Genomic DNA, 21741 nt, shown 5'->3' with positions numbered 1-21741 from the left:
TTTAGTCTTACCCATATAATAACTTTTTTTAAAATGTTGTTGTCTTAAATATTTAAATTTTCAACTTCTTTCATTTTTTGCAGTAGTGAATAATACGAAATTATAATGGTAGTTAAAAATATAAATATCTCTTGAATATATGATAGTTCATTTATATTTACATTGCATATCATAAGTATACTATACACGTTCGTATATTTTCAATATATTTTCTAAAATTAAATTAAATATGGATGAAATTAATTTTAATTGCAATTTTATTGTAATGTTATAAAAGAACACTTTAATGGTTTACAATTATCTATTTTTATGTAATTCAAAGATTCGTTATCACCACGTTTTTTTAAGCGTATAAAATCAATGAATGTACATAGATCTTGCGTATTCACATTATGCAAAAATTATATACGTAATGCATCGTTATTAGATTTCTATAATTCGGTAGAAAATAACTGCCATTGATTTTACAAATAGTATTCTATAGACCTTAATATTGAAATTATATTGATGACCGTTTGTATAAAAAAAAAATGCATTTTTATCGAATAGATGCAAGTTGGAATTGTGTTCCATTTGTCTTAATCTTTATGGAAACTTGGTTGGTTATATATATAAGAATTATTTAGTAAGTGAATCCTCATTGTTATCTGAATCAGGTACTTCTAAAATTTTTGGGCCATATAAAAGAACATATGCGCAATGCCAATCGCCACCACCGCTAAGTTTTAGTACTTCTTCACTAGTTACAGCGGTAACGTTCTCATCGTCACATTTTAACCATGTATCACTTTTCTGTCTAACCCAAGCTACATAATGGCCACTACTACTTGATCGTCCCCTATGTGTTAGGACTGCTTGTAATGTATAATAACCGCTGTTATTTGATCCTATATCTGTAATTATAACAATATATATGACAATACAAACATATTAGTTTTCTATTGATTTCTAATCTCTGTATAACTTTATTACCATCTGGAAACCAAAACGGTTCTTGTTTAACTTTCTTTTTACTTTCTGTTTTATCTTTCCTATTGATTATGTTACGTGATTCTTCCACTAAACGATCTTCGTATTCTTTAAATTTTTCTCGCATCGGTGTAAGTTTAGTTTGAAGTTCACTGCTACACAATTCAAAAACATCGAATTCAAGAGGAAATTTAACATCTTTGAGAATTTTTGCATTAATTGCTTCTTTCTCTTTATAATAAAAGCGTACAAATTGGATTGTTAAATATGCTGGCAATCTGCTAATTTTTGACTGTAAAATATATTATCTTTATTAAATGGAAATATTAATGGTTTAAAACATAAAAGTTTGTATTGTATAATATTTTTTACCGTTTTCGTATACACTGCATCTCTGCCAAGAGTTGGTGACATTTTTGTAATTTGCTCCTGCATTTTATTTCTAAGTCCAGAATGCATGTATTTAACCTCTGTAGAAATAAAACAACTCAGTTGTAAAAATTCTTCTTTTCCCTTAGTAGGAGGTTCATCCTCAGATTCTATACATTTTAATTCTGTATTAAATGTTCCTCCAAAATACTGTTCAATTAATGAACGTGGCTTGTAACTTTGTCCATTATTTTCTAAGGCAACAGGATTTTCCTATGATTAATTAACACATATGAATAAAATTTTTCTATATAGGTATAATATTTAAAATATATTATTAGTTATATATATAGCTTATAACATAATGTTGCGTCATTTAGTAACCTTCGCTGGTAATTTTTGTTGTAACATTCTAATAAGTTCAGTCCAACATTCATTAGCATCTTGTTGCTGAAATCCACCATGCTCAGATTTTTCAGCAAATCTTGGAAATGCTAGATGCATCATTTGGACAAGGACAACAGGTGGCAAAGATGATCCTTTGTCCATACTATCATATAAATCTCTTAACGCAGCCGTTATACTTTGTGCAGGTACAAGCGATGAACTACCAGCAGCTGCAAGTCCTCCTGAAAAATTCTTTAGAGCATCTCTCAACTCTGGAACAGTTTTTAGGCACTGTACAGTTGCATTAAGATAACAAGTATTTCCTAAGTTTGTCAAGCCAGCTGGTAAATCTAAAGCAGTAGCTAATGCAGATTCATTCATATCTTCTAAAAATAATGGTTTTTCAGTTGGCTCTGCTGGTACATCTTCTTCCTTAGAGCCCATCATTAAAACAGTAATACCCTATAAAAAAATTAAAATGATAGAAGTTTTATTCTTTGATTTTAAGTCATAAAATATATTTATTATCCATAGAAACATTAGTCCTATTATTCCTTACATCTTTCAACTTGATATTACCCCAATCGTCATCCTTTAATGTCATTCCTTTTAACATAACTTTTTGCCTTTCAGGCTGTACTCCTGTCAGTGCAAAAAGTTGTGCTTTAAACAACATTGGTTCTTCATCTGTATTAACTTCTACATTAGGAAAATGTTCTTTTCCCCATTTTACTTTAACTAAAACAGAATACTTTACATATCAAATACTGAAAACCGTTCGATATAAAATTAAATAAAAAAATTTAAGGTTAGTCTTTCAATATCTCGAATTTTTCCAATACATACTCGAATATTGAGGCATTTCTTCTCTTTTATTTAAGTATGTTTGGCTTTTCTTTAATTTATATCACTTAATTTACAAAATATTTTTTACTGGTGATTATTAACATGCATAAACTGCACCGTCAGGCATTCACGTACTATACATACGTATGTACATCTACACTCCCATTCATACATACATATGCATGCAAGATACAAGCATTCATATATAGTATATAGATCTAAGAGCGCAGAACTTGTACTTGGTAGGTGGCCAGCTAATTGAAAAATTAAGAAATTTATATCATATCTCATATAATTGCATTTTTTATGTAATTTAAATTGAATAATGCATGAAAAAAGTGGCAAATAATATTAAATATGCATGAATTAAATTTTTATTAAGTTTCATACAAGATAATACTGTATTTGATTAAATAGATATTCTATTTGCAGAATTTCCTATAAATTAGGACCAGCCTAAAAATTATTAATTTTAAGCTATCACATTGTTATGATCGTGATAATCACGATTTTTAATTCCACTTATTTTCTACAATGTATGTATAATAATTATAACAATATTTTTTTATATTACACTATTGATGTATCTTATCAGTTTAAAACATTTTAATTAAAAACAAAATGTAACGTCGTCATACAATTTCTAAAATCTATATCTTGCACAGAAAAAATTATAACTTTTATTTAACAATATGGCAAGATAATAGATGTGATTTTATTAAAATTAAGCCCAAACTCGTAGAGTTGAATCCCAGCTTCCAGTTGAAAGAGCAGTGCCATCTGGAGAAACCCGTAAACAAGATACTCGATTTTCATGTCCGTATAAAAACGCAACTCGTTGACATTTTAGAGTATCCCATATATTTACAGTATAATCATTATAACCAGCAAACAGTAAACGTCCACTAACGCTTAGATCGACTGCATTTGCTCCAAATATTATACTTTCTTTTGCATAAACTGCTATTTCTCTATCTGCCCGTAGATCAAAAAGACGGCAAGTTGCATCATCAGAACCTGTTGCCACTGCATCACCACCTGGATGAAATTTTACCTAAACTCAACATAACATGATGCAAATCATTTTCTTATAATAGCATTAGTTTATTCTTGTAACATTATCTATTTCACGAGTAATAAAGATAAATTTTTACATACAGAATTAACATCAGATTGATGTCCTTCAAAACTTTGAACACATTGACCAGTCCGCATATCCCATATCAAAACCATTTTATCACAACTACCAGAAACAAATGTATTACCAATTTCACTTGGTGCTAAATCGATAGACATAACATCACTTGAGTGACCAAGAAAATTTTGTAATAGTTGTCCACTTTCTACATCCCATAAAGAACAAGTACTATCTCCACAACCCGTTAAAATTTGTTGATCACTATTAGGAAATACACAACAAGACATATAAGATGTATGTGTAGCAACAGTTTTTTTACGAGTTGATACATCATCTTCTTGACTCAAAGGATATACAGTTACTTTATTATCTAACCCCCTGCAAAAAGAATGAATATAACATTTAACATGTTACTAAAAGATTATTGTTATTTCATAAATCTTAAATACATTTAATACCCGCAAGCAACAAGAGTACCACTTGGAGCATAAGCACAAGCCATAACCCAGATAGTTGGCATAGTAAGAGCATGTTCTTTATTTGTTGTAAAAGCATCCCATATTATCATTTTGCCATCCTGAAGTCATTTTTATATTAAGAAATATTTTAAAAGTTTAAATAAAAATAATTTTAGGTATATCCCGACCTGTGAGGAAGATACGATGTGACGTTTATCTGGTGACCAATCAGAGCAAAGAACTTTTGCTTGATGACCTTTTAATACACGACGTGGTTTTACATTAATGCAACTAATTATTTCAAGTCTATCTGCTACACTAGCAACTGAAATATAATATTAATTATTATATTTTACTATAATTGATTTTCCTATAAATTTTTATTACATCATGATACAAAGATTAAAAATTAATATTACGGGTAATATCATTCAATTTCTGTCGTTCATCTTCTAAACGTATTTTTAGGCTTTCAGCTTCTTTTATTAATTTCTCTATATGTTCTGACTCAGTAGCAGAATCCATAATTCTGTTTATAGAATACTAAATATTTCTTAACAGAAAGTATACTATTCCACTAAACAAGGTAACATTTTTGTATAAGTGCTGCTACAAAAAATTTTCCTTTATCTAAAATGTGACTTTTAATTAAAACAGTTTCTATATTGTTAAGTATAAAGTATAAACAATGAATTACCTGTCCTGTCACCTATCGACCTCGGAAAATAGCTGCAGTGCAAATGTAGTTATTAATAAAGCAATAGATATTTTTCCACATGAATATACTTTCTCTGTTTTTCTCACTTCCGTTTGGATAATTTTCTCATTTGCTATTGCATAAAAAATTTGTTAACATATACTCCATAGGCAGTTGCGTCCAATAATCAATACGATACAACAATAACAAACTTTAGCGCCGGTGCAATGACGCTTTCATATTTAATCAACTTAACCTGAACATGACATTTCATACAAGTAATAAAATTGTTTAATTTTTATACAGACTGAAAGCTACTCGCCTAAATTTTGCATGCTAATTTCTTCTAATAAAATTTATTATTAGAAAAAATATTTAATTATTACAATATTATGCTGGTCTTACACTATCGAATGTAAGGAATATTAAGCGATATATACGTATACTATCTATTACATTTTAGGTAGTAAATTATTTACTTCCTAATTTGTAGAGAATTATAAAATTTTCGATATATTGAAAATCTAAATACAATATTAAATATATATATATTTTATTATGACAAAATGTATCACAGTTATATATAAAAGTAGCATTTCGTATTATATGTTATTTGTTTATATCTATATCATAAATATTAATTATATATTTATATATGTGAAAACAGACGCTCTAATATAACATTATTTTCATAATAAATATGCAATTATTGCATAATATCTATTTTAAATCTAAAATTTGGCGCCAATTGTTTTTAGTAGCATTGTGTAATTGCAGGTAACCTCGTATCCAAAATCTATTGTATTCAAATTTATACACGATGAAGTTAATTAATTATATATATGCTTTAAAAAATTTTAAAAATTTGTTTGAAATATAGCTTATATAATATACTGTTCATGCATTACAGAACACGAAAACATTAGATTTATGAATTAGTATATGTATCTGGATACGAGGTTACGCGCAGGTCGATGGATATCGACTTCCTGTCGGTAGGGATATTAGAGTGGGGCTGCATGAGACGTTTCTTCGGCTCGGTCTTATCTTGATCACTTTTCTTTTTGAAACCCGTAGTCCGGCAAACGGGCTTGCAGTATACCAAAATGGCTCTTCAATCCTTACGTTTGGCTCCTTCGATCGCAAGACAACTGTCGAATACTACTGTTCAGGTAATATAAGATACATAATTTCTTTTTTGCAATTTGTCTATGAAAGAATATTTAAATGGATCATGCCGACATTTTTCATTTTGTAATAACCACATGCACCCATACGTTCCTTATATTAACTTTTATTTTTGAGGAAATGAAATATTTTTCATTAATTACAACTACTTTTATCAAAATTTTGTGACAGTTGAAGCATACGTCACAAATTTTGCTCTTTGCGACAGATTACATAAACAGAATAGTATCAAGTTATGTAATAAGTATATGGGTAATATATTTTTACAGTATGTAATAACAATATGTTTTAATTTTACATTGTAGGTCAAATGGCGCCTTGCTATACCCTCTTCCAAATTCCATGTATCTAGCAGTCGACGCTCTGCTGAAATTTCTTCCATTTTGGAAGAACGTATTCTTGGCTCAGCCGCTAAGGTAAAGTAATAAAGCTTATTAATATTTACAGTGCAATAACTTATGTATATATAAATAACACAAATTTCAATCAAATGTTATATAATCTATAGGCTAATCTTGAGGAAACTGGAAGAGTGCTTAGCATTGGTGATGGTATTGCCCGTGTTTATGGTTTAAAAAATATTCAAGCAGATGAGATGGTGGAATTTAGTTCAGGATTAAAAGGCATGGCTTTGAACTTAGAGCCTGATAATGTTGGTGTTGTCGTCTTTGGCAATGATAGACACATTAAGGAAGGTGACATTGTCAAACGTACTGGAGCTATTGTTGATGTTCCGGTTGGAGAGGAATTGCTGGGACGTGTTGTAGATGCGTTAGGTAATCCTATAGATGGTAAAGGACCACTTAATAGTAAATTGAGATTCCGTATTGGTACTAAAGCACCTGGCATCATTCCTAGGTATTTATATATCTCTTTATATAGATGCTATTACCTCTGCATTGTGCTTCCAATAACTTTCTATTATACATACTTTATATATATATAAAGTATATATATAAAGTATGTATAAAATATATATAAATAAAAAAAATATATAAAAATATATATAAATGTATACATATATGTGTATATATATTTTATCAGGGTATCTGTGAGAGAACCTATGCAGACTGGAATCAAAGCTGTAGATTCTCTAGTACCCATTGGTCGTGGTCAACGTGAATTAATCATTGGAGACAGACAAACTGGAAAAACTGCTCTTGCTATTGATACAATTATTAATCAAAAACGATTTAATGATGCTGGAGATGAGAAGAAAAAGTTGTACTGTATTTATGTTGCTATTGGTCAAAAAAGATCCACTGTTGCACAAATAGTGAAACGTTTGACAGACAGTGGTGCTATTAATTATACTATCATTGTTTCTGCAACTGCTTCTGATGCAGCACCTCTTCAGTATTTGGCTCCATACTCTGGATGTGCAATGGGAGAATTTTTCAGGTATATGTATATAAAATAATTTTCTTATTTTATATAATTCTAAACATGATACTGAAACAATTTATAATGATTTCCTTACAGAGATAATGGAAAGCATGCTTTAATTATTTATGACGATTTATCGAAACAAGCTGTTGCTTATCGACAAATGTCTTTACTGTTGAGACGACCACCAGGTCGGGAAGCCTATCCTGGTGATGTATTCTATCTTCACTCTCGTCTTCTTGAGCGAGCGGCTAAAATGAATGAAAGTTTGGGAGGTGGTTCATTAACAGCTTTGCCTGTTATCGAGACACAAGCTGGCGATGTGTCTGCTTATATTCCCACAAATGTTATTTCTATTACCGACGGACAAATTTTCTTAGAAACGGAATTGTTCTATAAGGGTATTCGTCCTGCGATTAATGTAGGTTTATCAGTATCTCGTGTCGGTTCTGCTGCTCAGACTAAGGCTATGAAACAAGTATTGTACATTTTGTATAAATTTATAAACGCATACACATTTAGTAAAGAACATTTTAAATATCTTTTATATTTTATTTAATAGGTCGCTGGATCCATGAAATTGGAGTTGGCTCAATATCGTGAAGTAGCAGCTTTTGCACAATTTGGTTCCGATTTGGATGCTGCAACTCAGCAATTGCTGAATCGTGGTGTTAGATTGACAGAACTTCTGAAACAGGGACAATATGGTATAAATCGATAATATATACAATGAATTTAAATTACAAAAGGACTAACAAAATTTTGAATAAAATGGAAAATATTTATTAATGTTTTCAGTACCCATGGCTATTGAAGAACAAGTAGCTGTTATCTATTGTGGTGTCCGCGGATATCTTGATAAGATGGAACCTACTAAAATCACAGCTTTTGAAAAAGAATTCCTCGCTCATATTAGGTATTTAATTTACATACGCATTTTGTTTAAATATATCTTACTACATTTTTATTTACTTAATCTTATATTCTTGCAGAACCAGTCAACGAGATCTTTTAAATACTATTGCTAAAGACAACACAATTAGTGAAGCTTCTGATGCTAAATTAAAGCAAGTTGTTACTGACTTCCTTGCTTCCTTCTCAGGCTAAAATGTCAATATAAAACAATTAATAATTCTCTGCTATGCAAGAGCTATGTGCAAATAATATTCATTATCATAAGCATTTTTAGTGTATGCTATTTGCACATTATAAATATCATTACAAAGAATTCCATATTTAAACATTAAATCACAATAGTTACATACACATTACATGTTGACTGTTTACAAAATTGAAAATATGATTTTGGTAATTAAACAGATACTTCTCCAGAAAAATGTTTTAAACATAGCAGATATGGGGAAGTTAACAAATGAGTAATAAAGTTCTAGAATTTTTTCAAATCTGTGTCGTTTATTTCTCTTGTATAATTATAATGTATGATTACATTTTATTTTTACAATAAATTATATTTTTAGCCCACATTTGAGAACACTAGCGTTAATTTTTTTGTGTTTTTCTTACGATATTTTACTTTAATGTGTATCATAATTATGCCATTTTAAACATTGTGTCCCTAGTTAATAAATACATGGATAAAAGAAACATATTGTTAAGAAATAGAAAAATACTTTTGTTTCAAATTTTGATCCCCCTTCGATTAAAGTAAGTAATGTCATGATCTCTAAAAATTAATTTAATAGTATATATGTATATATTTAAAACTAAAAGTTACTAGCGTATATTAATAAGTAGGAACGAGTAAGATACATTATTAAAGATATATTCTTTTATATATTATAAAAATTTTCATCATAGAAATATTTAACTAGCTTTAACAGGATGAGCACAACTAAAAAAAGTCCCTCGATAAGCAAGTAGTGATAAATTGTAAAAAACTAACAATTATCTACGTCAATAAATATTACGAATCTATAATGAGAAAATATATAAATACTTTGAAATTGAAGTAACTACTAATTATTTAAGGAATATTTTCTGCAGATAATAAAATTAACACGATTGAAAAAAACGTTTAATTCAAAAAATGTGTGTTCAACTTTTAACGTGTTATCTGTGTTGACCATGTTCATTATTGTTCTATGCTCTGTCGTCATATAGGAGTCATGTCATGTTATATATGTAATTAATGTAAGTAGGAGTAGGAGTTTCACAAATAATTGATATCCTATCAGTTTTACAAATGTTCGTATTCAATTGTTGAAATTCTTGATAAGAAAATAGATTATTTCTTTAACAAATAAGCATGACTTCTATTAGTGAAGTTAGTTCACTACCTAAAACAAAGAAACCTTCAGGTAAGTTTATTATACGAAAATTTAAATTTCTTGTTAGGTTATATTTGATATCTATATATGAAGATTTTATAAAAAAGTTAATGTAATAGTAGAAATAATAAGTGTCTCATTATCTATATTAAAATATAAAATTCTTATTGTAAAATCAAATATTTATTGTACATTTCCCATACATGTATTATTTAGATGCCTACTCAATTTCTCCCTATTTATTTTCTGTTACGATATAAGTAGTGTATGTATAGTATGTAAATTTAATATATTAGGTTGTAACAGTAAGTAAGTTAAAGTTAAACTCAATATTTTTCTTTATCTGACTAAATTTATTTATATTACAATTCGATATATATTTATAATAAATTAATGTTTTAAATAAAGATAATATGTTTTATTTATACAGATAGTGCATTTAAGCAGCAACGTTTACCTGCTTGGCAACCAATACTTACAGCTGGGACTGTTTTACCAACATTTTTTGTGATTGGGATTGCTTTTATACCAGTTGGAGTTGGATTGCTTTATTTTTCTGATCAAGTTAAAGAATACATTTTAGATTATACAGATTGTAATTCTACAAATATCTTTCGTGCAAAAGGAATGCCTGCTAAATGTGCAGATATTCTAGCAGAAGGTCATAGTCAACCTTGTTATTGTAAAATAAATTTTACTTTGCCTTCTGACTTCAATGGAAAAATTTATATGTATTATGGTTTGACTAATTTTTATCAGAATCACAGACGATATGTAAAATCAAGAGATGATAATCAACTGTTAGGAAAATTGAGTCCTGATGTCTCTGGGGATTGTGAACCATTTGCTTATGTTGGAGAAACACCTATTGTACCATGTGGTGCTATTGCTAACTCATTATTTAGTGATGATTTAACATTGTTTTCTTTAAAACACAAAGCTCCTGTACCATTATTAAAGACTGGTATAGCTTGGCCCTCAGATAAAAATATTAAATTTAGAAATCCAGAGGGCAACTTGAGAGAAGTATTTAAGAATTTTACAAAACCAAAAAATTGGGATAAATATATTTATGAGTTAGATAATGAAAATGAAAGCAATAATGGTTTTCAAAATGAAGACTTAATTGTTTGGATGAGAACTGCTGCTTTGCCTACTTTTAGAAAACTTTACCGTAGAGTAAATCATACAGTAGATGGCTTCACTGAAGGTCTAGTAGCAGGGAATTATACACTTACTGTTAATTATAGTAAGTAAAAGTTATCAATATATATTACTTATTAAAAATAACTTTATAAATGAATACTTTTTTTGTAGCATATCCTGTGTCTACCTTTGATGGCAGGAAAAGAATGATTTTAAGCACTACTTCTCTTCTCGGTGGAAAGAATCCTTTTCTTGGCATTGCTTATATAGTTGTAGGATGTATTTGTTTGTTGTTAGGCATTACATTATTAATAATACACATCAAATGTTCTAAAAGGTAAACATTTATATATATGTTATATTATATTTTCTCTTCTTCACTTTTTACTAAATGGTGTTGTGCTTAAAAGGGGCTTTAATTAAAAAAATTAAAAAATGCAGTTGCTCTCTAAATGAATTCTTTTTTTAACAAAAGTATTATAATATAAATAGAAAAGAGATATACTTTTTCATCTACATTCATCATATTATATTTACTATCAAGCTATCTTAAAAAGTTAGTAAAACATTTGTCTAAGTGTTAGTAAGCAACAAATTTATTTGACTTTACATTAAACTTAAATTCATTATTTGTACTTTTTTGAGAAAATAGTTAGTAATTAATCGGTAAGCTTGATAATTATTGCATATATTAATCACTATAATATAGTAAGGTTTTATCAATTTTGAAAATACTATAAATTTATATTATGTGTTATTTTAAACAATAAATTGGAAGAGGTTGAGAATATTTAAATAAAAATGAAAAATACTCTTGTTGTAATTAATTTTTGTATTAATGTTGATATTATTATATATTTTAAATTTAAATTTGATAATAAACTTATATAACGTTATATAATGTATGTTATACAGCAAACTAATGTAAAGATGACTGCAACAAAGTATGCTTAGGGCACCGTAATTGTTCTTGTAAGTGTTTGTGATATTGTGTTATGTCTATCCTGCAAGAATGTTAATTAATGTTTTATACATAACATGGCTTGAAGTATATCTTTTAAATACTACATTTAAACAATTTTTCATGAGTATCTCTTGTATTTAATTGTATTTAATTATTTTATGAGTTACAGCCCAATTATGTGCATGTAGTTATGTATTTATTATACCTGTTGTCCTTTATTTTTGACTTTTCAGACTTTCTGTATAACTATGACTGACTATATTGATATGACTGTTATCTTTTTATTAATAATTATTCATATTATTCACGTTTTTATATTATTTGTTTCATAAATATATAAATATGCTTTATACATTGCACAATATATATTTGTTAATGTCATATCATTTTAAAGTAATGTAGAAAAAAAATTTATTAATATAGCATCATTCTGTATATGTATTTTATGATACATTGTTATATTTAAGTAAATTACTTCAAATAAATCTATATTTTTGTATTTAAATATATAATATATAAAAATAGTTAGAAATACAGCATGTAATTGTTTAGAAGGTAAGGCATAGAACGTTTATCACATTGTATGAGATATTTTGTTAAGAATTAATCAAAATGTTTTGTTTGTATTGAATTATTAAATTCTTTTGCCTCTTTTTATAGAACTAAGCTTGCAATTTAATGAATAATTTAATAGTTCGATATTAATATTTCATCCTTAATTTCATATCATTTCATTATATAATTTTGATATATATTTTTTAGTGTAACAGAGATGATAAATGTGACTCCAAATACACCATATCAAGAATAATTATACATAGTTGTTATAAAAATTGAAGAACATTCTGGATATCCTGCATTTAATTTGTAAGTGTCAATATAAAATAATTTAGTTTAACTATAAGATGTATATTTAATAAAAATTGTTTATTGATTCATGTCTTTTTTTAGTAGATATCTCAATCTATTTTTTCTGTTATTCTTATATTAATTGTTATTTTATAGAAGGAACATCATAATTCTCTGTTGTTATGAAGAATATAAAAAATCAATATGTAATATCAACATAGTATTTATGTATGATAAAATATATATTATAACATAAGATTATAACATTTATTAGAACATAGAACATAAGATTGTAAGTATTTATATATCTTTTATGTACATGTATTGAGATACTCAAAGTATAAATCACTTTAGAATGATGTAAAGACATCAAGAAAGATGACATACAAATTTTTTATATTTTTAGAACTCTAACAAATTAAATAATTTTACTGAAAAATCAACCTAATTAGGAACAAATGAAAGTTATAAACATGATCTGCTACAATATTAAAATAAAAACAATATGATTTTTGTGTATCTTAGTACATTTTAAATTTTTATGTGTAACACATTATTATATAGTACATTTTCAAATTATAACTTATTGTGAACTATTTTTAGTTTTATTCTAGTCATTCGCAAATGTATAAATATATGTATAAATAAAAGAATCACAATAACTTTCATTCATGTACCTACACATTTATTTCTAAAATTAAATTACTTGGGGATATATATATGTATATACATATGTATTAATTTGTAAATATGTTAGTTACTATATTTTGCTTTTATATTTTTGTTGTTTGAATAATTTTATCATCGAAATCAATTAAATATAATAATATCAAAAACTAAACTTTAGACTTTTGGTTAGTAATAAATATAACTATTTGTATATATATGTGTTTAATATTTATCGATATAAATTAGATTAATCAAATTACTTTGAATTGATGCAGCCTTATTTTAGTACATACCTTACGTATTCAATTGTCTTCAGTAATGGAAATACAGCTTTATGTCATCATATGTTTTCAGCTGCATACTAGTCTGAGTTAAGCATTTTGTAAGTTGCTTTAAGCAGTGCCGACTCATCGCTGAAAAGATCTTTACCAAAACATCTTTACACCCTTACTACTCCAGATACTTCAAAGTTTCCTTTATTAATCAACGACGTATCACTAATTCTTCATCTAACAATATGATTATAACACTAAAAAACTTGCAGCAGCAGACGTTTACAGTAGAAATTGATCCATCGCAAACAGTAAGTGAATATAGTAAATTTATTTATATATTGAATTTCAAGTACAATAGATTTTAATTATGTCTTTTTTAGGTAAAAGATTTGAAACAAAAGATTGAAACTCAAAAAGGTTTTCCTGCGAAATATCAAAAGTTAATATATGCTGGTGAGGGATATGACTTACATAACCTTATTTTCACACAATTGCAAATTTATTAATATATTTACGTATCTATAAACTAATTAATTTTTGGATTAAATTTATTCTGATAACCATTATTTATACAATCTTAAATAAAAAAATTATAAGACATTGGAATTATTTTCATTTTTATTAACGTTATTGTTATCGTACAATGATAGCTGTACATTAATGTAACATTATTTTTATAGGAAAAATATTAACAGATGATCACCCATTAGCAGAATATAATATAGATGAAAAAAAGTTTATAGTTGTTATGGTGACAAAACTAAAAACTGGTAATGGACATACGACTGAAGAAGAACATACTACAAATACAGATAATAAAGAAGAAAGTAGTACAACCAGGTATTAATTTAAAGTATTATGACAGAAATACATTTAAGGAATATTTTCCAGCTTTAATAATAAAAATTTAAATGTTATTTGAATATGTTACACTAAAAAAGTTAAAAATATGTCATAATAATATTCTTCATTGATTATGAACATTTATCTTTTGTATAATTTAATTCCTTAGATTAACTTATCAGAAAAATAATATACGTACGTTATAAGTCAGTTTAGTCATGCTATATGGAGTTATTCTTAATATGTATATGTTTTTTGTCATAGCTCAGTAGCACAACCTAGTTCAAACCCTACTGTTCAAGGAGCATCAAATCCTACTAATACTGCACAAGAGCAATCTGAAGCAAGTACTACTGCTGGATGTGTTGGAGGTCAAGCTGAAAGTGCCTTGTTAATGGGTGAAGATTATAATACTATGGTGAACAATATTGTGGATATGGGGTAGATATATGTTCAATAAAAAAAGAAGTTATAATCATTTAATTACTATATTTTTCTTAAGTCACGGTTTATTTATTTAACGCAATTTATCTATATTAGATACGAACGTGAACAAGTTGAACAAGCATTGAGAGCAAGTTTCAACAATCCTGATAGGGCTGTTGAATACCTTTTAACAGGAATACCAGCTCAGCTTTTTGAAGATTTACCAGAAGATCAACTTGAAGCACAAGAGCAACTTCAAGATCATGGTCAGCATCCACTAGCGTTTTTGCGAATGCAACCTCAATTTCAACAAATGCGTCAAGTCATTCAACAAAATCCTCAGTTATTAAATGCTGTTCTACAACAAATTGGACAAACTAACCCTGCATTGTTACAACTTATTTCACAAAATCAAGAAGCATTTGTGCGTATGCTTAATGAGCCTGGTGAGTTTCTGCTAAAATCAAAATATTTTCATTTACTTGTTTATGAATATTCTTATGTTATATACCTCTTTTGGAGTAGTAGAAACTACTGGTGGTACAGGAGGGAGGACTACACCTGTATCTGCAGCTAATGTTACACCACCAACTGCTCCTGGTGGTATAAGTGGAGGTCTTGGCGCTGGTATAGGAGCAGGATCGGATGTAGAAGCTTCTGTAATTCAGGTAACACCTCAGGATAAAGAAGCTATTGAGAGGCTGAAGGCACTAGGATTTCCGGAGCATTTAGTTGTACAAGCCTATTTTGCGTGTGAAAAAAATGAAAATCTGGCTGCTAACTTTTTGCTGTCACAAAGTCTTGATGACTGAAGTAACGTACTTTATTGATTTCATAATAAGGAGTTAAAGGACTGATATAGGGTGGGTAATTACACAGGCGTCTTTTTATTTTGGACTGGTCATCTTTACTTTGTATATAAGTATGCACATATATTTATGTTACATTAATCCTTTAGCTAGATGCTAATCTTACATTAGCATATTTGATAAATCATACAAGTTTACTGAGACTATATACCAAAATACTTTATTCGTTAAATTCTTGATAGTTTTAAATTATCGATTTCAAAATATATAACTTTACACCTTTTTAAATATTTTGAGATTGAAATTTGATATTTTGCACAAGTGTCATAATCCATCCTTGCAGTCTGAAAATTACTCTTTGGCGAAACTTTTTGTTTTATGAATATATGGAACAGTGTAATTACATTTTTATATAAGAAAGCCTGGTTGTTTAAAGAATTGATATACAAAAATATAAATACTTTGTAGTATTTATATGTTGGAGCTATTGTACAATTACACATACATATAAATCCGCATTAATGAACAAGGATATATGTGTATTTAAAACATATGTATGTACATGACAAGCACATTTTGTACATTTGATAGGCTTTCTAATATAAAAATTATGTAAGTGCATCCGTATATGTATGATTGCATATGTATATATGTGTGTACTTGCGTATAACTTGCGCCTATGTATGTATGTATAAAAAAGTCTCGTATTTTTTAAACAAAAGTGGTGAAGATAGTTATTCATTAATAACACATTATAAGTCATTTCATTTGTCACCAAATAACGAAATGTAAGAAATTCTCAAGTGAAAAGAAAGAAAATTTAAATAACATATACACATATATTGTTTTAAATTTGCTTTGACCTCGATATCTCAATCCATTCTTCATCTGAAAAAAGCTCGATTAACTTATGACTATTTAGTTAATAAGAAATAATCATATATGAAATATCTTAAATAGATAAATACAAGTTGACATACAAGAACTATGAATCTAAAAAAAAAAATTACAATTAACTTTCTATAAAAGTGAAGGCAATGAGATTATTAATATTATTAAACTGCATTCAATAGGTTGTAGCCTTAACATAGTAATATGTAACTTATTAGGAATCGTTCGAATTTTTAAGATACTAGTACTGATATTAAAATTTTATTAGAAATATAGCACAATGTAAAACAAATACTATTGCAAAATTGCATATTTAATAAATAAAAATGATGAGTCTAGGCACAAATGAATATATTAGTTTCCCTTTTTGGTATATACATATAAGCAGATATAAGTATAATTAAGGCAAGTTAAATTTTGAAGATTAGAATATAGTTTCATTTTATTATACATGCATATGTATGTAAAAAGATACAAATCTACATAAATAAACTATATGTTTTGATGTTTTGTCGTAAGATTGAATGTTAATTATTATGCAATAACAACTGATAATTGCCTTAAAGATTCTTCTGTTATAAAGAGTAAAACTATATAAATCTTATGTCATAAAAATATCTTAATTTAGTTTTCCTTATGTCAAATACCAAAAATAATAAAGCATTATAAATAAAAATATTATTGACCAAGATCAGATTATTTGTTATTAAACTTGTGATGAATAAGTACATTAAAATTTATGCAGAAGTTAAAAAATAGCTATTCATATTAATATCCATTATTTCTTATCTAATAAGCACAATGAGCTTATTAATATACATAAATTACATGCAAGAAACACTTATTTGTGTTACAATTCTTAAATTTCTATAATTAAAAAATTTTATTATTATAAAAAATATATATAAATATGACATCCATAAATAGAATGATCATATATTAATTACTTTATTACTTATATTAATTACTTAATATGCATTAATATGGATTACATATTATATAAAAATAAGTTAATTCACTTGCACTTTAAGACCACACCTTTATTCTGAAGATCTTTTTTAGCTTCCTCTATTTGCTAAAAAAATTTATGAAATGGTTGTTTCTAAACTTTTATATAATAATATTAATAAAATGGATTATATCCATTTTTAAACTTACTTCCTGCAATTCAATAGCTGCATGTTCACAGTTGTTAAATGTAAGAACTCTATATAAAATAACAGTAGCTGCATATAGACTGCATACAAATAAAGCAATGGGTGGAAGAAAGAGGACAAATTGTTTCCATTCTTTGATAAATGATAAATTAACACTTTCAGTAATTGCAGCAATCCATATACTAAAAAATAAAACAGCAAATAAAAGCCACTCCATTAGTTTTGTCATCTGCAATTTAAAGTATATTTATATAAATTTATTAGTTCATCAATACTTATTAAAAATCGATAAATAATTAAAATTGTATAGTTATGTGATATAGTTTTTATAGTTATTTATTATTTTTTAAAGATTGAAAAAAATATATATGTTGAGATTAATGAGGTTAAATTTTTGAGAACATTCATCAAATTGAGGATAAATTATTTAATATCTTAAAATCAATAGAAAGAGTAATAAAATGTGAGGAATAAGATTACTTTAAATTACATACCTTAATTTTCAAATTTTGTAATAGCAAATGGGTAATTCTATATATATTTCTTATATATATTAATCACGCTTTGATTTAATTTCAAGACTAATTGCTCACTATTTTTTAAACATTATTTCAACAAAAACATCATGTAAATATGTATCATTGTGTGATGAACCAAACATGTGACGTGTATTGAGTAATCTATCTGATTTTAAACTTCTTATTTTACCATATGATAGCGCCACAATAGCACTGTTGTTATATCTTAATTCAACAGTTTTTGTTTTTATATCTATTATAATTTCAATCTATAGAATAATACAAATTGTATGAATTTACAGTTAAAGGTATGTTTCAAAAAGTAGCAGAAAAAATGAATTTGCAAAATTATATATTGTCAAGTTTCACTAATTTATTAGAGGTTTACATTTTATATTTTATTTACTTTCCATTTCATTTATTTATAATTTAAGCAATAAATAAATTTGTAATAAAGAATAAAAATTTGAAAATACAATCTATTTCTTGAAAATATAAAATTTGTATATTATACTACTCATATATAATTTTAAATTTCGATATATCGATAATTTTATGCAAATAGAATAATACATGCACGTATGTTTGATGATATTCATTGTTTTTTGATTTTATGTAAAATATATCGATAACAGATGTTTATTGCGATTAAAATTACGTAAGATTTGAATGAACATGTATATATAATAATAGACAAAATCTATTATCTTCATTTTAGAGGTGAGTTATGTATATAAACTTTGTTATTCAGTAAGTTAACATTCATATCTATGTAGTAAACATAGTATTGTGTTGGCAACTAAGTGATTGCGGATTTTGCCATTAAGTGGTATTGACAAAATCCACAATCACTTAGTTGCCAACCCAATATTATACAAATCCATTTTGTTTAATTACCTATTACAGTCATATTTTTAGGTGTAAAAAACATATTCTATTTTTGTATTTATAAAATAAGTTTTCAGATATGTTAATATATAGACGAACTAGTAATTTCATAAAAAAGTATTATAAAAATACATACAAGAAATTTTGTGTACGATTTATTTCTACACATCTGTAAGTATGTTAAAAAATTACTTGAAAAATACATCACATTACATACAGAAATAATAGAATGTTTTTTATATGCTAGAGAATGGAAACCTTCAGTTGGTTTGGAAATACATGCACAAATTTCAACAGAATCAAAATTATTTTCTGGGGGTCCCACAGGTTTCAATCATTCAGTTAATTCCTGTGTATCATTGTTTGATTGTGCAGTACCTGGGACGATGCCAGTAAAGTATAATAAATATTTTTGAAAAGTAATCCAGTAATTTCTCATTGTATTGTTTTTATAGGTATTAAATAAAAAATGTGTAGAAGCTGGAGTGTTAACTGCTTTGGCTCTTTCTTGTGAAGTAAATGCTGTTTCAATGTTTGAAAGAAAGCATTATTTTTATTCTGATTTGCCTGTAAATACATCTAAATATACTTTATAATAACTTCATTATTTAAAACATAATTATTGAAAGTAAATTAAAGTAATATAAAATATATACACATATATTTAGTGTTCATTTTATTTTATATATATTTTATTAATAATGTTTTATATAGGCTGGCTTTCAAATCACACAACAAAGGAAGCCCTTAGCTGTTAATGGAGAAATTAACTTTAATGTATTCAAATTTGGATTGCATAAGAAATCTTATTCAAAGTCATCAAAAATCAAACAAATACAATTAGAACAAGATAGTGGGAGAAGTCTTCATAATGAAGTTCTTGGAAGGCATTCAATTTTTTGTTATAATAATTAAAATATATTTTGTAAAATAATACGATAAATTATATGTTGCTTTGTTTCATTTGTGACAGAAGTTTAATTGATCTTAATCGAGCTGGAATACCTTTGATGGAATTTGTGTTTGAGCCAGATTTAACAAATGGAGAAGAAGCAGCAGCTCTTGTACAGGAACTGTGTCTTATTTTACAATTGTTAGGCACATGTTCTTGCAAAATGCAAGGTTTGGTAAACTGGATTTTATTCTCACACTCAATGTTTATCTATAAATAATTATTAATTAGAAATAAATAGATTGTTTTGCATTTATAGAAGGGGCTTTAAGAATTGATGCAAACGTTTCTGTAAGTAAACCTAATGCACCTTTAGGCGTTCGAACAGAATTGAAAAACATTGGAAGTATAAGTGCTCTCAATCATGCTGTAGAATATGAGATAAAAAGACAAATTTTAATTCTACAAAAAGGAGGACGAATTATTAATGAGACTCGTGCATGGGATCCGATAAACAAAAATACAATTCTCATGCGTGAGAAAGAAGACAAACATGTAATCACAAACTAAAATAGTTTATATTTACTTAATTTTTGTAATAATTTTTTACATAAGGAACATTGTATATTTATTACCTTTTAGGATTATCGTTTTATGCCTGAACCTAATTTACCTCCCATATATTTACACATTAAGAGCAATGTACAAAATAAGTATAATTTAATTGATGTACCATCTTTAAAAGAGCAATTACCAGAGTTGCCAGAACAAATACGTAAAAATTTACTCCAAAGTCTTACACCAGATACGTATGTAGCAGTAACGGTATGTTTAATATTTAAACTATTAAATTAAATTATAATTAAGCATACATTATGTGTATTAAATAACTTTTACTTTTAGAGTAATTTTGATTTGTTTCTACTGTTTTGCGACATCTTAAAGAATGGTAAACATCGTGATCCTCAGTTGGTGGCTAAACTTTTTATTTCTGAAGTTTTAGCATTTATGGATGACCATAATTTGAATCTTACATTTTGGTAAGTTTATTGTAATAAATTAAAAAGATGTATTAATATGTAGAATTTTTAGTGTTAATAATCAGAAGTATATAGAGGAATTGATGGACTTAATACAAGCTGAAGTAATAAATCGACGGACATTAAGAAAGTTATTAAATGAATTAGTCAACAAACCAAATAAAATGCCAAAACAGGTGAAAAGAACTTAAATCACTTCATATTTTTTACATATTAATGAATTCTAATAATGTTTTATATCATATATAGATTGTTGAAGAAAATAAATGGTTTATAGTATCGGATGAAAAGGAATTGGAACTGATATGTTTAGAAATACTTAAAGCAAACCCTGAATTGGTAAAAAAGTACAAAGCAGGAAAGAGAAGGATATATAAGAAGTTTCTACACGAGGTAGCTATACTTACTGAGGATTGTGCAGATATGGTCAAAGCGTCAAAAATCATGACAAGATTATTGAGTTAATTTCAAATGTTATTTTTGTAATAGAAGCATTTTAATAATAACTTATAAATAATTAAATGTGCCTATTTTTTAACATATTTACATATCACCGCATTAAGACTGTTATACGAAATATATAAGCAATCATTCTAGCAATCTTTCTAAAAAAATTTATTTTTTATAAATTGTAAATCACAAATATAA

At 27.0% G+C, this 21741-nt stretch overlaps 7 protein-coding genes across 17 annotated transcripts; 4 read left to right on the top strand and 3 right to left on the bottom strand.

The window, feature by feature from the left end:
• Positions 1-239: 239 nt before the first annotated feature.
• LOC126920803 (ubiquitin carboxyl-terminal hydrolase 14) lies at positions 240-2751 on the bottom strand. Of its 2 annotated transcripts, none has more exons than XM_050731687.1 (6): positions 2572-2751; positions 2285-2476; positions 1723-2187; positions 1342-1611; positions 973-1261; positions 240-893 (listed from the first exon to the last, which is right to left on the bottom strand). In XM_050731687.1, exons 2-6 carry the CDS (start codon positions 2399-2401, stop codon positions 619-621), a joined length of 1416 nt encoding a protein of 471 aa, XP_050587644.1. In that variant the 5' UTR covers positions 2402-2476; positions 2572-2751; the 3' UTR covers positions 240-618. The 2 variants fall into 2 exon arrangements, with proteins under 2 accessions (XP_050587644.1, XP_050587552.1); XM_050731595.1 differs by having other exon boundaries at positions 2285-2463.
• Positions 2752-2922: 171 nt separating this feature from the next.
• LOC126923282 (guanine nucleotide-binding protein subunit beta-5) lies at positions 2923-5276 on the bottom strand. The gene is made up of 6 exons (XM_050736634.1): positions 4865-5276; positions 4587-4797; positions 4356-4492; positions 4168-4286; positions 3730-4087; positions 2923-3625 (listed from the first exon to the last, which is right to left on the bottom strand). The coding sequence occupies exons 2-6, from the start codon at positions 4690-4692 to the stop codon at positions 3296-3298; spliced, it is 1050 nt and encodes a 349-aa protein (XP_050592591.1). The 5' UTR covers positions 4693-4797; positions 4865-5276; the 3' UTR covers positions 2923-3295.
• A 578-nt stretch (positions 5277-5854) lies between these two features.
• LOC126920055 (ATP synthase subunit alpha, mitochondrial) lies at positions 5855-8922 on the top strand. The gene is made up of 8 exons (XM_050729991.1): positions 5855-6036; positions 6358-6468; positions 6561-6910; positions 7097-7453; positions 7535-7916; positions 8001-8145; positions 8237-8354; positions 8431-8922. Exons 1-8 carry the CDS (start codon positions 5971-5973, stop codon positions 8543-8545), a joined length of 1644 nt encoding a protein of 547 aa, XP_050585948.1. The 5' UTR covers positions 5855-5970; the 3' UTR covers positions 8546-8922.
• Positions 8923-9436: 514 nt separating this feature from the next.
• LOC126922796 (cell cycle control protein 50A) lies at positions 9437-13353 on the top strand. 4 transcript variants are annotated; one of them, XR_007713000.1, is made up of 6 exons: positions 9441-9756; positions 10157-10975; positions 11044-11209; positions 11788-11844; positions 12599-12703; positions 12842-13353. XR_007713000.1 is itself a non-coding variant. In XM_050735814.1 (5 exons), the coding sequence occupies exons 1-4, from the start codon at positions 9705-9707 to the stop codon at positions 11798-11800; spliced, it is 1050 nt and encodes a 349-aa protein (XP_050591771.1). In that variant the 5' UTR covers positions 9441-9704; the 3' UTR covers positions 11801-11844; positions 12599-13353. The 4 variants fall into 4 exon arrangements, 2 of the variants coding, with proteins under 2 accessions (XP_050591668.1, XP_050591771.1); XR_007712953.1 differs by lacking the exon at positions 11788-11844 and having other exon boundaries at positions 9437-9756; XM_050735814.1 differs by having other exon boundaries at positions 12599-13353.
• A 345-nt stretch (positions 13354-13698) lies between these two features.
• On the top strand, positions 13699-16944 carry LOC126920377 (UV excision repair protein RAD23 homolog B-like). Its single transcript, XM_050730676.1, has 6 exons — positions 13699-13937; positions 14010-14082; positions 14310-14469; positions 14737-14913; positions 15013-15344; positions 15424-16944. The coding sequence occupies exons 1-6, from the start codon at positions 13872-13874 to the stop codon at positions 15708-15710; spliced, it is 1095 nt and encodes a 364-aa protein (XP_050586633.1). The 5' UTR covers positions 13699-13871; the 3' UTR covers positions 15711-16944.
• Positions 16945-17522: 578 nt separating this feature from the next.
• LOC126920464 (dolichol-phosphate mannosyltransferase subunit 3) lies at positions 17523-18431 on the bottom strand. Its single transcript, XM_050730845.1, has 3 exons — positions 18250-18431; positions 17757-17984; positions 17523-17673 (listed from the first exon to the last, which is right to left on the bottom strand). The coding sequence occupies exons 2-3, from the start codon at positions 17982-17984 to the stop codon at positions 17614-17616; spliced, it is 288 nt and encodes a 95-aa protein (XP_050586802.1). The 5' UTR covers positions 18250-18431; the 3' UTR covers positions 17523-17613.
• A 39-nt stretch (positions 18432-18470) lies between these two features.
• On the top strand, positions 18471-21615 carry LOC126920303 (glutamyl-tRNA(Gln) amidotransferase subunit B, mitochondrial). Of its 7 annotated transcripts, none has more exons than XM_050730450.1 (11): positions 18471-18581; positions 19192-19332; positions 19409-19553; positions 19617-19730; positions 19876-20048; positions 20135-20283; positions 20355-20608; positions 20696-20878; positions 20957-21093; positions 21146-21269; positions 21343-21615. In XM_050730450.1, exons 2-11 carry the CDS (start codon positions 19241-19243, stop codon positions 21556-21558), a joined length of 1587 nt encoding a protein of 528 aa, XP_050586407.1. In that variant the 5' UTR covers positions 18471-18581; positions 19192-19240; the 3' UTR covers positions 21559-21615. The 7 variants fall into 7 exon arrangements, with proteins under 7 accessions (XP_050586407.1, XP_050586414.1, XP_050586440.1 ...); XM_050730457.1 differs by lacking the exon at positions 18471-18581 and adding an exon at positions 18894-18993; XM_050730444.1 differs by lacking the exon at positions 18471-18581 and having other exon boundaries at positions 19031-19332.
• Positions 21616-21741: the final 126 nt, after the last annotated feature.

This window comes from Bombus affinis, chromosome 1 (assembly GCF_024516045.1).
Source record: "Bombus affinis isolate iyBomAffi1 chromosome 1, iyBomAffi1.2, whole genome shotgun sequence".
Lineage (NCBI taxonomy): Eukaryota > Metazoa > Arthropoda > Insecta > Hymenoptera > Apidae > Bombus > Bombus affinis.
This window is presented reverse-complemented; position numbering and strand designations above follow the sequence as displayed.